At 51.1% G+C, this 15,554-nt stretch overlaps 4 protein-coding genes across 4 annotated transcripts; all 4 read right to left on the reverse strand.

The window, feature by feature from the left end:
- Positions 1-5,432: 5,432 nt before the first annotated feature.
- LY79DRAFT_519324 (uncharacterized protein) lies at positions 5,433-6,359 on the reverse strand (the record flags this gene model as incomplete). Its single annotated transcript, XM_060555127.1, has 1 exon — positions 5,433-6,359. One exon carries the CDS (start codon positions 6,357-6,359, stop codon positions 5,433-5,435), a length of 927 nt encoding a protein of 308 aa, XP_060412229.1.
- Positions 6,360-8,618: 2,259 nt separating this feature from the next.
- LY79DRAFT_591707 (uncharacterized protein) lies at positions 8,619-10,032 on the reverse strand (the record flags this gene model as incomplete). Its single annotated transcript, XM_060561314.1, has 4 exons — positions 8,619-9,241; positions 9,288-9,402; positions 9,475-9,575; positions 9,648-10,032. 4 exons carry the CDS (start codon positions 10,030-10,032, stop codon positions 8,619-8,621), a joined length of 1,224 nt encoding a protein of 407 aa, XP_060412230.1.
- A 204-nt stretch (positions 10,033-10,236) lies between these two features.
- On the reverse strand, positions 10,237-11,642 carry LY79DRAFT_277026 (uncharacterized protein). The gene is made up of 5 exons (XM_060552081.1): positions 11,130-11,642; positions 10,900-11,074; positions 10,716-10,841; positions 10,572-10,658; positions 10,237-10,514 (listed from the first exon to the last, which is right to left on the reverse strand). The coding sequence occupies exons 1-5, from the start codon at positions 11,529-11,531 to the stop codon at positions 10,375-10,377; spliced, it is 930 nt and encodes a 309-aa protein (XP_060412231.1). The 5' UTR covers positions 11,532-11,642; the 3' UTR covers positions 10,237-10,374.
- Positions 11,643-14,438, reverse strand: LY79DRAFT_277025 (uncharacterized protein). Its single transcript, XM_060552080.1, has 2 exons — positions 14,028-14,438; positions 11,643-13,979 (listed from the first exon to the last, which is right to left on the reverse strand). Exons 1-2 carry the CDS (start codon positions 14,316-14,318, stop codon positions 11,754-11,756), a joined length of 2,517 nt encoding a protein of 838 aa, XP_060412232.1. The 5' UTR covers positions 14,319-14,438; the 3' UTR covers positions 11,643-11,753.
- Positions 14,439-15,554: the final 1,116 nt, after the last annotated feature.

Raw genomic sequence — 15,554 nt, forward strand, 5'->3', positions numbered from 1 at the left:
GCATCATGCACAGCAGCACGAGAACATCATCAGTGGTCACCAGGGTGGGGTGAAGGCAAGCCACAGGATTTGCAGGTACTGGTACATCAAATGATCGAGGTTCCAGCCGTGTCCTAAAAAGGGTGGCACTCGCCACATTGCCGTGTCCAGTCTGTTCGACCAAGAGTGTGAATGGCTCAAGATACGACGGGACGGGAGCCGTTTGTCTTTCGCCGGTGGCTCAACTGGTGCCCCCGATACGGATATACAGGCGCCGATCATCCGCAGGACAGGAAGCAGCCTGGACCCAAGAAGCAATAAGAGAGACGGCGGAGAAACCACGGGATAGCCCTTGTGAGGTGTGTGTTGATGCAAGCAGCCGTGCTCCGGAGAAAGCACAACGCAGAGAAAGGCAGGGTCTGTTGCTTGGAAACTGACCTCTGCGCTTCTAGTGTACGTCTAGGCAAGAAGATGTGTCGCGATTTGTGAGGCTGCTATCCAGAACTGGTGCCACAGCTTGATAATCCAGCACTTACACACCCTCCACGAGACGATCGCTGCGCGCTAACTCCCAAAGCTCGCACCATTCTCCAGGGGAAATAACCAGTCAGAATAGTCCGCACGTCAAGACCTCAGCTGGCCAAGGGTTCAGCCACCCTTCGCTAGAACAATGAAGTTTAGCGGAGCGGGCTCAGGAAAAGCTCGGCTCCCATGTCAAGCGCCACAAGTTCAGAGAAGAGGTTGATCACTTGCTCCATGCGGAAACCAGGGCGGGCCACACCCGCGTGATCCGGAGTCTCAGACAGATTGTGAGTGGCAACTTGCGTGGCTGAAGTGGCTGAGCAGGCCATTGTCAAGGGGCGTGTTTCTCCTGCACCCGCCACAGAGAGGAACGAAGATTGTTTTGTGCAGGGTGCCGCTCTTGCAGCTGCTAGGCATCGGGCCCCCAGGGGTAGGTGTCTTTGGGGTCTCGTTAGGAGGAAGTCACTTTCTATCAGGCCATCAATGGGACAGCTCATTGGGCTGCGGCACCCCTACATGATTCCAGACTCTTGGGATCGCCCACGAGGCTTCGGGCGGCATGGGTACCATGGTGGAGGGGTTCCATCAGAAAGGAGACGCCCTCTGGCCAGCCACAGAGGGGGTGGGCCGCCTCGCTGAGGCGACGAGGATAAGAAGCGCCGGTGCCCCAAGATACGTCAAGCCGTTTGCTGATGTTTCTGATGAACTGGTGGTGATGGGCATGCTTGAAAGCCTCTTCACTTCCTTCTGATCTCTCACTTGTATTTCTTCGACACCGAACGAGCAGGATTCTACAGCTTCGACGAGGAAGCTTTCTTTCTTTCTTGTTTCCTCGTTATCCTTGTGGCCACTCCCCCCTCTCTAGCCACGATCAGGGAACTGGGATGCTTTGCTCGGTAGCGGGAGGGACGCTTGCCCTCCCGCTGGAACGTTGACGGTGAGCCAATGGCGATGGCACACACGGCCCTGTCGATTGCCTGATGCGGTAGTCTTGAGGCGCTGGCCACACTCGAGGGTTCTCACAGCAAGGTAAGCTCGAGAGCACAAGCCGTGGCGGTGTTCCCTTTCTGTCTCCGGTTGTGGGGGTGGGCGAACGAACGGCGTGAAATCCGTGGGCGAGCACGGGGGCCATGAAGGAGGGGCTAGGGCTGCACGAATCTGCGATTCACATTTCTCATCATCACTCTCTCACATGGGTATATGCCAGTGGACGACAGGATCCCCCCCTCCCTGCCGACCGACCGCTAAGAAGGGCCGATCTTTGCTAATCTACGAGCCATTCAGCGTGACAACACCCTGATTTCTCAGCGCTACAAGCCTCTTCAGCTTTACTCTCCCCCCTTCCGAGATGGAGACCACTGGAGGACAACAGAAGACAGAAGAAACAAGTGTTTTTGACTGGCCAATGCAGAGGGGGCGAGGCGGCAAGTCACCGCCACGCGGGGGAAGATTATCTCCTCGATCTACAGACATAGTGGCGTATTATCTTTCCAGCGGGACAAACCACTCACAGGAGGCTACCTGGAGCTACTGAAGGGGGGGATGGCATTCCGATCTGCGAGCACGTTCGCCGAGATTGAGACGGTGATACAGTGGCGGGAGCAGCACAGGGGAAGTGATCGCCAAGAAACCATTGTCTCTTTGGGGAGGGGAAGAACCCAGGGGTGGGGTCCTGGGATGGCTTTTCTCTTTCCATCTCTTGGGAGATTCTATTGCTACGTTTTGCTTTACACCTTACCGGCAGAGACTTGGGATGATAGACAGACGAAAATAACTGTTGATGTCCAGGTGGGTGGGGATCACGTTGATAGCATTGAGGCCAAACTCTCGACGATCGGCGTGGGGGAAGCACGAAGACTTGTGTGAAATGGGGGGTTCGATGTTCCAGAGCTTCTCCGGGCTTACGGGAAAGGTAAAGATGCGCTGAGCAGAGCGAGAAATGTGGTTGATGATGACGGCAAAGGTTGTGGCGGACGGAGCATGAGATCTGCGGATCGCCTTTTCAGCCATGAAACGAAAGCGGGGGACGTTTTGCCTCTTTTTGTTTTTATTTTTTAATCTCTTTCCCTTCTTCGGCCGTAAGTTTAGGTGATGGATACAACCCGTTGCAGGAGAACATTCTTGGCATTCCATCATCCGAACCGCAATCTGCCTGAACAAGTGCACTGAGTGTCTTTGTTTCCTATGGGCCGTTATATCTCATTTTTCTGATCGTTGCAAGAAGATTGACTACCTAGACTGGGAGGAAACGGATGAATTTGGGGAGGGTTACCTTTCAGGGGAGAGGAGGCGATGGTGATCGGCGGGATCGGCTGTGCGGCATTGCCTGTTTCTGCTGCCCACACCGGTTTTTGCCACGAGGACCAGCGCCCCGTTGTTAACGTGCCTTTTTAAACCCTAACGAATGCCCTTACCCCCGGGTTTCTGATATAACTTCATCCTCGCTGATTGCCCGCCGTGAAATCCTGTGTTTGTTGTGTGTTTTGGTTTTGGTAAGCCATGCTTGACGACGCCTGGCGGACGCGGAGGTGGGGATAAGCGACGAGAACAACTGTTATCGAACCCGGAAACGACGATTCGAAACCAAAGCCGGCATGGTTCGAAGAGAGAGGAAACGAGATGATTGACGGGAATTGGCCGGCCGATGACTGGATTGTTTTGCCTAACTCGCGCTGCTGAAGAGGTGGATAAGACGGATTCAGGGCCCAAGGCCGAAGAAGAGAAGAAAACCAAAAACTTGGACGATGTGCGGCACAACCAAGATTTCCAACCCGACGACGACGACGACGGCGTAAGAGTGGACTCGAAGGTGATTGGTGCGCCTCCACGACTTGATCGCTCGGAAACCCGGAACGATGCACGACGCTCCGAGTGGGAGGCTTTTTATTTTTCCACATCCTGGAACGACTGCGATGTCGGACGACGACTCGGGAGAACCGAAGACTACGAACTCTTGGCGGAAAAGGAACAATAAACGGGTCGATGAATGATTATTGTCGGGTGCCGTGGTGCGAGAACGCCAATGGCCAGGAGATTCTATTCGGGGCGCAGTTGTCTGTCACGGGAGACGGTGGTCCCCATTGTCGGATGACTTTGGAAGAGATAAGCCGATGGAAGAGCTTCCCGGAATCTACTACGGCGGCATGAATGGTAAGAGGGGAAGTTGAAGGGGCCGGGAGGCCGCGGGGAGGTAAGTGACCTCCCTCTCCCACACCGTCTGGCGACCGCCCTCCTATCTCATGACATTACGCTCGCGTCAAGGGCCGTGTGCAGGATTTCAGGGCACATATACTGCTCTTCTTCAAGACTTGTGAAAAGATTGATATTCGCCTAGCTCGTGGTGTTGTCGTTCTTCTGGCTTCGGGAAGGGCAAGGACCAAGCGGAAACCATGGCCCCCTTGAATTTTGGCAATGTCTGTCAAGGCCGTCGTTTCTGCTCAACATACAACATGATTGGCTTTTTCTTCACGCAGCTCGATTCCATATTCCCTTCATACAGACAGCGGATGCCATGTCTCAGACCCAGAAGCCTGGCATGTCGGGGCCGGCGTCGCGACCTGGCGCGAGGGTTTGCCATCAAAAATGCGTATGCCGGCGGAAACTTGACCCTGCGTCTCGCCGTGTACCTCTCTGCTCATTGCCATACTGAATCCAAAAGGACTACGAGGCCGTTCTCCTTATCCTGGAACAGAACCACGGGACAACTCGTCCCTCGCATTTACTGCTCCTCGTTATGTCAAAATTGACAAAATCCCCCCTCGCCGCGGTAGCATCGTCGCCACCCTGACTCCCATTTGTAAACGCCTCCCACGCCACGCTGCGTATGCCTAGCGCGCTGGAAAGTGCCGGGGTGGCTCTGTACACTCCAGCCACAGCGACATCGGCTCACCTGTGCGCGCTCTGGTTCTCGAGTCTCGAGCAGGAGCCTCCCAGGTACTATGCCGTTACGCAGGAGATGTTCGACAGGAGTGTCGCAAACATCTTCTTCAGGCTTTGCTCTCTTGGGAAAAGACGGAAGCGTCGACAGTTTGGGACTGTGGTCGAGTTGGGGAAAGGGTCCGGTCGGCCTTGAAGCACGCTCCTCGTGTGCCCATCGCAGAAGGTTGGAAACGAGACAATGTCCCGCGAGAAGACTGAGAATTGTCGGGGATTCATGGGTGTGGTTGAGGACCCCGAATGAAGGGTGTATAGCGCGTCGTCTTTTGCAGTCCTGCGATGGAGATGCCACTGGTCAGCAGGAGCTGGCGGGGGGAGGGGAGTGTGCAGGGTCAACCTTGGCACGTCGTCATGGAGAGTAGTGCGGTAGCTGTCAGACTGGACTGTAGCCATGGCATGTATCCGGGGTTAAAGAATCCCAAGATGTGGGTTCTTTAAAGTCATACAAGGAGAGGCAACGTGGCTGAGAATAGATATCGCGACTGTTTTGCTGTTTTTCTCTTTAACTTGGTGTCAAAGAGCAGACAAAAGGTTGATTATGGAAAGAGAAACTAGACAAAATGGCACTTTTTCTTCTTTCTTTTTTTTTTTTCCAGCACAAAATAGGAGAGGAAAGAAAGAACTTGAATTAATGCGAAGCCTGTTGTATTCTCATCTAACTACCAATCCATTAAGCCTTGCCTCGCCCCAATGAGTCCGTTATTCTGAGAGTGATTCGGACTCTGTTACAATGCTTGGGAAAGACGACAACTGTGTTGCACCAAGCAACATATCAAGACCAAGCAAGCCTTTGTATCTACCAAACAAATCCTCCCAGTGAACAAGCCAAAACTGGCCAAGATAAAGGGGGGGGGGAAAGACCATCTTCCATAGCAAAGAGACGGTATTATTCACGACAACCGAAAGTGTGGCGTAAGGCGAGGTCGACATTGTTTGTGAACGTAAAGTTCCTCTTCTCAGGCTCGATTGCCACATATGGCCTTTCAGGACACCCATCACTTATTTTTGCTGTGATAGATTGTGCTGTACTTGGGGGCATTGTGGTCGCAGCAAGTGCAGTTTGGGTGTAGGTATCGCATGCGGATGCCGGAATCAGTGGGGAAGAGCTCGATAATAACACCCTTCTTCTTGACACCTCCAGCGACGGCGTAGAGGCGGACATCTCGGGTGTTGAACTCGGCCCAGAGGCGGTTGAAGGCGGCTGAATGGCGGTACCAGACATGGAGCCAAGGGAACAAGTCCTCGTCAATGGGAAGCCGTCCGGGGTGCATGATCTTGCTCTTTGCCACAATGTCTCTAGTGTCGACGGTGATGTCCTTCAGGTTAGGCATGCGGAAGAGTGCTCGGAGGCCGGGTCGGTTCAGTCCTGAAAGAAAGTCAAGGCTGGGAAGCCAAAGGTGGTGTATGTGTTGAAGCATCTCGAAGCCCGCAGGGGTGGGCAGCACGACGGCTTGCTTGTACCAGTGCTCAGCCATGGCGTACTCGAGTTGGTAGGAACCAAAGAAGGGAACAAAACTGTCTGTCTCGGGTTGGACCCAGGCCAGGACCGGTGCATACTGCTTCCCCATGCCGCTGGCGTCGTCAATCATGTAGAGGCGAGGGAACCGGCGGTGCACAAGAGCGCGACCCTGTCTGTTGACTTGGGAGGGCAAGCGGAGCTTAGCAAAGCGATTCTTCACAGGAGGCGTCTTGCAATTCGGGCAGGGCTGCATGTCGATGACGACTAGCTTGGTATCGGCTGTACGTTCGTAGGTCAGCCACCACGTGAGGGTGACGGCTGGGTCGTCGGCCAGGTTGATGAGGGCCTCAAGGATATGGAGAGTTATCTCATACGGGATAGCAGGGAGACTCTTCTTGGCGACCTTTGGCAGCTGAAGATCCTTCATGGCCTTGGTGAGGCCTTTGAGATTGTTTGAGGCCATCACTGCGGTGGTTCGATTGTTGTGTTTGAGGCAGGTCTTGTGTGAGGTGAAGTTTTGGTAAGAAGATGGTGAAGGTGAGTTTGTTGGTGGGGTTTTGCATTTTGGGAGGTACGCAAGAAAGAAGGCAGGTGCAGCCATGGGCTGGAAAGAAATTTCAGACGAAAAGAGAAGAAATGCTATTACACATCAGTTTTGCCGGAACCGTTGGTAAACCAGGAAGACGGGCAGAGGAGATGACAACTGGGTGCCTGCAGCGCAGAGTTTTCTCTGTCTGCTTCCTTCGACTCCCTCAGTTCGCCAGCTTACCGTTGAAGTCCGGCTTAGCCCTTCGTCTCTTGATAAGAGAACGCCTATGATGCATATAACCATACCTGAGCTCAAAGCCGTTCACCTGTATCAAAGAAGGAGAACCTGTTGGCGATGTTGCACGCATTTCCATACTTGAAACAGCCTTCGCTCGGCTTTTTTTATTTTCTTTTTCTTTTTTACAGACGTCCACATACCAGTGGGCGAGATTCGTCTGGAGTCTCTGAGCAAGCTACATCTACGCAGGCTGTGTACGTACGTCTCGAAATCATTAAAAGCTCTAGCAAACAGCTCATTAATAGAACTTTATCTGAATGATATTAGGTTAGCATATGACCACTGGGACACCCTACTACACTAAGTAAAAGATATAGGAATAGGTAAGTAAATTAGTCTCAATAGGTTGTATTGATAGCCTTGATCCTACTTGTGTTAACATTAATATTAATAGCAAGAGACATAATATTCTATTAAGTTTACTAGAAGACAAGGGTAGGCAATAACTATTCTAAGCTGAATGGATTGTATTAAAGCGCCTCTATGTTTAGAGTATATACTAAGGAGATATTATAGTTCGTTAAATTACATAAGTTAAAGGTCTAGGGATAAGGAGGTTAATAGTAATAATGTTTATTAGTAAAAGAGATAACGTAGAACAAGCAGTAGTCCTTAGATTATAATTAGGTCTTAGGAACATCTAGCTTCAGAGAATTGTAATAGACAGCTAAGCCTATTTAACTAACGTCATCCCTTACAAGCTTGTAAGCTAGTAAATCTCTTCCTTGAAATAGTTTTAAATAGAATTATATCTGTTTATTCTTCTTATGCTTTGTTACAGACCTCTACCCTTTCTGTTATCTTCTCTTATAGCAAGCAGGATACCCTAGAACCTAGCTTGCCGCTTTAAGACATGTAAAGACGGCTTAGTTAACAAAGCCTATGTTATTTATAATCTTTTGCCTAACGCCAAAGTACATAGATATGTTTTCCCTCTACAATGACAATATTTGCGGCTACAAATCTCACGAGAACTGGCCACTTAGCCCTTTCAAGATTAAGGGATGAACCGCGTTGCCTGATGATTAGAAGCTTCCAGGCCACTTCGTCACCGTCAAATTAACCAGAGACGCTTGTCAGGATTCCAATTCAGGGTCTTCCACGACAACAAAGTCGGGAAACTCTGACGATATGGTCGATCTCACTGGGATGGAGCGTCACCGCACGTATCTGGTACAATCTTGAGCCAAGAACACTGCCAAGATCGAGGGCTACAATGTGTCCATCTAGATCCTTCACACTAGCACCTAGGGAGTCTTTCACACCCTCTATTTCGACGTCTTCAATTGGTTAGATGGTAAACATGATCCTATATTTCTTGGAAGACCCCCCAGGGACAGGGAATGCCTTCGTTACAGCCAGTGATGACGGTCAAATCGTTGATGGATATAGCAAAATCAGCAGCAGCCAGAGGCTCTCAGCTGGCGATGACAGACTTGAGTAGCAGAGAGTCGCCAAAAACATCAAGAAAATCGGCTGCGTCGAACGGGAGAGGCTCTTTGAGAGCTTCTACGCCCAAAAGTCAGGCTGAGGGGGGAGGAAGGCCGTAAAAAGTCGTGCGATATCCTGAATATTTCAAATTTCCTGCTGGGAAAACCAGTTTGGAGTAGACGAAAGAGACGAAAGGTAGAAAAAGTCACCCCTAGGTTACAGTGTGATTGGAAAGATTGCTCGTTTCATGAGTTGACGGTCCTGCACCTTTTCAATATCTCTAGCATCTCATGAACTGCGAAGTGATGGTGATGCCGCACTATGGCCATTTCCAGCACAGAAAGCGTTCCAAGTTCCTTTGTTGACCAAGATGTATGTAAAATTTCAGGTCCATCAAACTCCTTAACCAAGCAATTCTCTTCAAATATGACCAAACTGAGTAGTGATGTGATTGTGATTGTTGCTCTATGGCCAGAGGCATGCGAAGAACTCAGGGCAACTCTCAGGCTCCCCATGAAGGTGGTTCGGTCGATTTTTGAAAGTTTGCGGTCCATCCCAGTGTTTCCTCCTTGGACTCTGAACTAGTAAATGCCGCTTTAGTGCCACGTTCCATGAAAAGCTCGAGCACGCGGCACCGCTAAAATGCGATGCGCTCAACAGAACCAGGAAGTCCACCAGAGCCTGCTGATCCCTTTGGAGATTCTCCAAACCATTCTTGTTCCCAAGAAAATCCTGTTTCGTAACGACGGTGATGCTCTTGGCTTTGGCCTCACTTTTGAGGCTTTTGACTTGTGTGGCGTCGCCATTTGCTATGTAGACGAGAGAAAGACCCGCATCAACGGCTTGTTCGAGGTAGTCAGCGGTCTGCTTAGTCTCAGCGAACAGAGTCCGCGTTTCTTCAGAGTCTTTCCCCTCTTGCAGGTATATGCCAAGATAGGCGTTCTCAGGGATGGTGCCCGCATATGTACCTGGCTTGCTAGGTGCTGCATCGCCCTCAGGTTGCGTGAGCTTGGAGCCGGAGATCTTTGCCATCTGAAGCAACGCTTTTGTTGCAAGCTCTCGAGCGTCAGGCCTAAACTTCAGAATGTCTCCAAAGCTCGCCGTCGTTGTATATCGGAAAAGTCAGATACGAACGCCCGCCATAGTTAGGTCTTCCAGTAGGAGAGACATCAGTTTGTACTTGCCCAAGCCAGTCGTACAGCTGGCCCCTCCATCTATTAGGATGCTGAATCCCTGTGCTTGGTATCTTCTCTTCGTCTATCAGTGATTCTGGGAAGAGGCCCAGAGATCATGTTAGGGGCGGCCCGAGCGCTTTGTAAACTTCTTCCACGTCATCGTACAAGCGTAATAGTGGACATGAGAGACGAAGGGACTTAATGAAGTGGTCCGCATCGAACGTATATCCCACATGCTTCCCTTTACCTGTAGGCTTAAGTTTGGGTTACCGTGATCAGGCGCCTGTTCGCTCACCCGTCTATATATCGGCTTTGGTACCTGAACCTTTGCGAACAATGATCCTGGGCATAACCAGGGATCCTCCTGCCGGTATTGCATACCGTACGCAGTTAAGAATCGAGTTCCGTGTGTCTACAATTTCACCAACCGAGTTGTCGCAGGTGAATACGACCTCTGTGTTTGTATTGGAGTCCCATTTTTGGCCGTTGCAGACCGATCTTACCTCCGAGGAATCAAGAGGCGGGTGGTCGAAATAGTCGTCCCCGCGCGAATTTGGCACCCAGAGAGTGACTTGTACTTGCAAACTGGGATCAAGATTCTCGGCTCTGATCCAGAAGGCCCGTATGATGAAGAGTAGTATAGCGGCAGCAGTGGCATGATGACTACCGGGACGCCTTGTAGAGTAACATGCCGGGACGCCCATTTTCGTTCGGTGAGAATATAACGGATGGAGAGTGCGTTTGGAACCAACTTCTATAGACGAGTCCATTCAAGTATTAAGAAACTCGAATTAGAATTAAGGGGCTTGCTGCTTCCCTTGGAATCAATTTGGCTAGTGTGGCGTTCCGCAACCCGCCCGACAAGTTGAGCACACGCCTTTGAATGTCTTACCTCGCCCTTGCCTAGCCTTCCGAGACGAGGACACCTAATGGTCAAGGACATGTGACATTTCAAAACTCGGGGCTTTAATTCAACAAAGCTTCTGTGGAGAAGAATACTTTCCCTTATCATTCAAAGTTCGAGAACACAAAATGACTATTCACTGCTATTCTATCCCGCTTTCGCTGTGGTTCACCTCTAAAGGTGTTCGACTGTCCTGTGTGTCTTCAGGCAACCTTACCCCACCGAGCTTTTGCTGACGTGCCCAAAGTACAGCCCAGACGGTGACCTGGCTTAGGAAAAGGGCTAGTTGCACCGGGTTGGTATTCAACTTTTGAAATGTAAAGAAGAATATTGTCTGACCGATGACCGTCCCGATCAATGACAGAGAGACTGTACCCAAGGCTTCGGCCCAGGCCGGCGTCTCGCGGACTGCCATCGCCCAAAGCACTGCAATTGGTGTTATTTCAAGACAATGATACATTTATTGTCCCTAATTTGACTTACGGGGTGGTACGACATGGTGCAGCTGCCCAATGAGATGGAGGGGAAACGGTAAGTGGCTTCCCAGACTCGATGTGCCGATCACAGTAGCAGCACCTGAAAGTATGGAGCACATAGCCACCGTACGAACTACAACAGCGGAGTTAGAAGTTGTATTGTTACTATTTTCACTTAGTATTTCACTTACAAAGCTTTGACGGGAATTTGTAGACGGCAAGCCCGGCGAGAACGATGAAGACGACAGCTCCAGCTTCCGATGCATATGGAATATATGCATTCTTATATGGAACTGTGAGACTGAGAGATCTCAAAAGAGATATGACAAATACAGAAAACGGTTGTATCAACTTGATAACCAGTTGCTATCAGAAGAGTGTTAGTGTAAGCAAAGTGTCGGAGAGTCCTAGTACAACTTGCCTGTCGATCGCGCCACACACGCTTCCATGTGACAGGTTGGAGTTCAGATGCAGCCGACCTAGTCGAATAGTACAACTTCTGATGTGGAGAAAGCCAAGTGATGTCTCTTGGGCCGCCGATCAGGTTCATGAAATCTGTCGAGAAGAGAACAATGAGAGCCATAATGTTTAACACAAAAGTCAGCACATTGATATAGATACCAATGCCAGATGAGCCCTTGTTATTGAGAAACATTGCTCTGAAGACGCTCCAAAGTAAAAACCGCAGCGGAAGTTCGTTGGTCGGATACCATGATAGCATGTACTTTATCAGTGTCAAGGCAAGGTTCCCTTTGGCAAACTCACAAGCCAGGGCGAGAGGGGTGTTAATGGCGCTGCGACCAAGTGTTGCATCCATGCTCATTATTCCAAAGACAACTGCGAGCACTAATAAGTTAGGGGTTCAAGTATGAAGGGGTTTTAACTCACCACTCGCGGCGAATGTACACATAGCGATGATGGTAAGTGGCAGGTAGCACAGTAGTACGAGGGCTGACAGCAGACCTCCGATGAAGGAAAGGCTGTAGGAGAGCAGCCCAATGCGGCTGACCTCATGATAGGACCCAATGGTGTTGATACTAGCCTGCTAGAGCTTAGCTATTATCCCTTGGATGGGCGGCAAACTCACGAAGCACAGGGCCAGAAACAACAGTTCTGTCTTCCAAGTGCGGCAGAGTCTCTGAGAAGATTGGAGTTTCCAATCGTGTTTCCCAGCTCCAACTTCCAAGTCATTATCGAACTGTGGCCTTGGGCTCCGCAGGGTCGAGTTGCTCGCGTCTTCGGGCAGGCTGGTGTTGGCATCCGGGTGAGGCGCCAGCGAAAATCGAACTCCATCAATCAAATGCAGTTGGTCAAGGCCCTGACGCGCCACTCTGAGAACAGCCTGCCGATGGAAGGTTTGTGTGCTCCAGTTGTATGAGCAGAGTAACGACCTCTGCACTCCCCTCTCTGAGCCGCAGACAAGCATGGCGACTGGGGGGTGGCTGCAATGGAGATGCGTGACCGTCATCATCTTGGTGTCTACCAGAGTGAAGGCATTTTCTTCTTGTCTGGGAAAGCACTGAGATGGCATGAGAGGCTGTCGGGAATCCCTAGTATCGCTGTATGACAGAGATGTGACTGTCGTCAGTTCACCGTGGTCGAAGCCCCAGAGATATTCTGCCACTTTGCTCGCAGCCACAATTCCTTCCATCCCGAAAAGGCGGCACTTATGTGGTGGTTGGGGCTGACACCGCGAAGCGATAACCACTATGCACAATGTTCCGGCAATCAGACCGACCCCAGGAAGAATCCACGAGTAGAGTCTGAAAAAAACCTTCTCCATCTGCCACGAATCGTGTGATCTCATCCATTCACTAATATTCACCACCGTGTATACAGATACAAGAAACGTCACAGATACGATGAATACGTTAATCTGGACAACCGCTAACCAAGGGGTGATGAACTTGGCGTTCCGTCCAAACCAGGGCTCGGCGTCAATCTTATCCCAGTGAATAGTCGCACCGTAGACGCCATCCAAGATGATGGCCTCGGAGTCGGTTGGGCCAGAGACTTTACTGATTGGGTATATGTCGCTGAGTGCGACGCCCCAGCGGTCTTCGACCCGGTGCCACGGAGCACCCTGTCCAGGGGCCAAGCAAAGCAACCGGCTCAAGAAAGCACCGCTGTTGTTGGCGAGAGAGAGCTTGACGAAGGCCTGGAACCCGGAGTCTTCTTTGTTGACTGGTGGCCTATGGCGGCTAGGGAAGAGCCCCATGGTGGCGTAGGCGATGTCTCCCTGGCTGAACTGGTCTGTCTGACGCCTCGAGAAACAGGAGAAAGCCGCCTCTATGAGACGTAGCTCGGCGAGGATCGCAGAGCCTTCAAAGTGGTCGACCAGTTCTTTCACGGCTTCCGCGTCGTCCCAGGCCCGCTCGGCAAAGTTGCGTTTGGCTATTGCCTTTGGCTCTGCGGCATCGCCGAGAACGTAGAGTTTGATACGGTACTCGGCGGGGCAGAGTAGTAGCTCGGGAAGCGTCCACAGACGTGAACCCCATTGTCGTAGCCAGGGTGTCACTTCCTCCCGTCTGTACCCCGGAGTCTCGCGGCCGTCGATGTGTGCCGCAACCTTGTCGGAAGCGGATGGCCCAATTGCAATGATCATGGAGTGCGCGGCTCTGACAATGTCGCAAATGCGGTAGACATCCTCGCTGCTGCTCGTGGATCTTGCGACCCCGTCGTCATTGCGGACGCATTCGAAGTCCAACCAGAATGCCCTCTTCCCCACACGTTTGGCTGCGTCGATGCCCCATTGGGCCAGCGTTCGTCTGTCTCGTCGTGCAATCTCCCTGTTGGCCTCTCTGGTGGCCTCATCGGGGTATTCGTGCTTGTCGATCTCCACCTCGGTGGCAACTCTGAACTGCATGCGCGTATATGAGACAAACACGAACTCCAGGTCAATATCGTCTCCATGATTTTCCAGATATTCGGAGACTTTAACTGTTTCGTAGATGCCTTTGTCGAAATCCTTGACGAAGCAAAGGTACCTCGGTCGGAGTAAGGTTGGCGAACTAACAATTCGTCTCCGGTCCGAGGGAGGGAGAGCCCGACCCAATCCGATGTTATCTGTGTATGGCTGTTCAGATGATCCTGTATGGTCCTCAGTACTTCCATCGTTTATATGTGCTGGAGCGGGTTGGTATGGATGCGACGATGAACCATCATCCGTTGACCGAGGGACGTGAACAGTGTCATAACGCAAGTCGACGATAAAATGCGGAGCATCATCAAGTTGTGGCAATGAGTTTTCTAGGTTTCCTGCCCAGAACACCTATGTAATCTGTCAGCACAAATCGACGGGTGAGGGAAGGCCGCATACAAGGACGCAAATGACAGGCAATGCGAGGACCAGCTTCAGTGCTGTGAAGGCAATTGACCTAATGCAGAGGTCATATTTGCGTGTGCCGCGTATGAACAACGAGGAGCCAATCCAATACGAAACGCGAACAAGAGGCGAAACCCGGGAGATTGGTGATCCTAGACGACTCCATCTCGACGTTTCGGGCAGAAGCTGTGGGTTACCGCCGGTCTGGAGCACCAACGGAACCAAACTGCCGTCAGATGGACGCTGCCACCAGTCATGGCTTGGGCCTGTGAACTCGGGCTGCATCTTCAAGCAAAGTTCGTCTCGTCCTCATTCCACTCGCAGAGCAAAAGCCTGTGAGTTGAGAGCAAACATGGAAATGGACGGGAATCACGATAGCCAGAGGTAAGATAGAGAGGGCCGCGCGTGTGGGCGCGTCTCTTCTTTTGACCATTGAACTGAATCTTGTTGCCTGGTGGCTAGGCGCAGCCACGGCGGCTGCGCCACTGCAAGAAACCGCGCCCTTTGCCACTAGTTTTGCATCCCCCGGCGTTAAATACTACTGCCTACTACTACACTGCAAAAAACCCTGTCAATCTTCTGATTGATGTAGGATGCACTTGAACAGACGGGTTGATTTGTTGACTGGTGATCAAGATTTATAGACCCACAACACAGTCATGCAAGGGAACCAACCACTCGTCTCCGTTTCCAATCAAGCGAAGCTGCTTAACCGTGATCATTCCTGGGCAGTTTGGTGTCATCACTTACACTACCTTCGGCCCCAAAGCCTAGGAAATAGCTTTGTCCCGCGGTTTCTCACCTTGCGCTTTCTCAAAGATTACCATTGAAAGAGTATGCATCTTTGTTGTGCTGAGGATAGGGGCCTCCTCTTCTTCCGCTCTCTTACCTATGCATCACGATCATTCTGTGTCTGAACATATATGTACATTCGAATGGTGGGAGATTCGTTCTTGCCGACATGTCCTAATGGTGGTCTGATGATTGGAAAAAAGGACTTGGGGACAGTGTTTTTGGGGCAGGAGACCCCGGCAACTTCACTATTGGGATGTTTTTGTTTGCTCCTGCCTTGTGCGGCTTCCCCTTGGAATACCGTGCGCGACCCTCCTCTCGTCTCGTCTCAAAGCAACCCCAGAAACGGCTGGTTGGCCTGGCCTCTTATCGTCTGGCCAAGATCTGTCAGGGTTGTTAGAACTCTCGGATGTCTCATAGGGACATGAAGTCAATATAAATATCTTGAAGATTTGGCTGCTCAGCAACAGGTTTAATCATTTAAAAGTTACGCTCCAGAGAAGCCCTTGGACAGAGGATAATACCCCGCACCATGCAGATGACTGCAAGAGATAAACGTGCTCGCGTAGGGTTGAGACGTTTGTACTGATGTAGAGCTTCAGTCCTTGAGCATATTGAATCACAACTCCAGGAAGCGACTCTCACATAAGCCATGAGATTTATAGCATTGTCTCCACTATTGAGCGCCTCATGGTTGGTTGGCATGGCCCTACGCTCGGGCTGACATAA

The sequence above is a fragment of the Colletotrichum navitas genome (genome assembly GCF_030913465.1).
Source record: "Colletotrichum navitas strain CBS 125086 chromosome Unknown LY79scaffold_47, whole genome shotgun sequence".
NCBI classification, from domain to species: Eukaryota; Fungi; Ascomycota; class Sordariomycetes; order Glomerellales; family Glomerellaceae; genus Colletotrichum; species Colletotrichum navitas.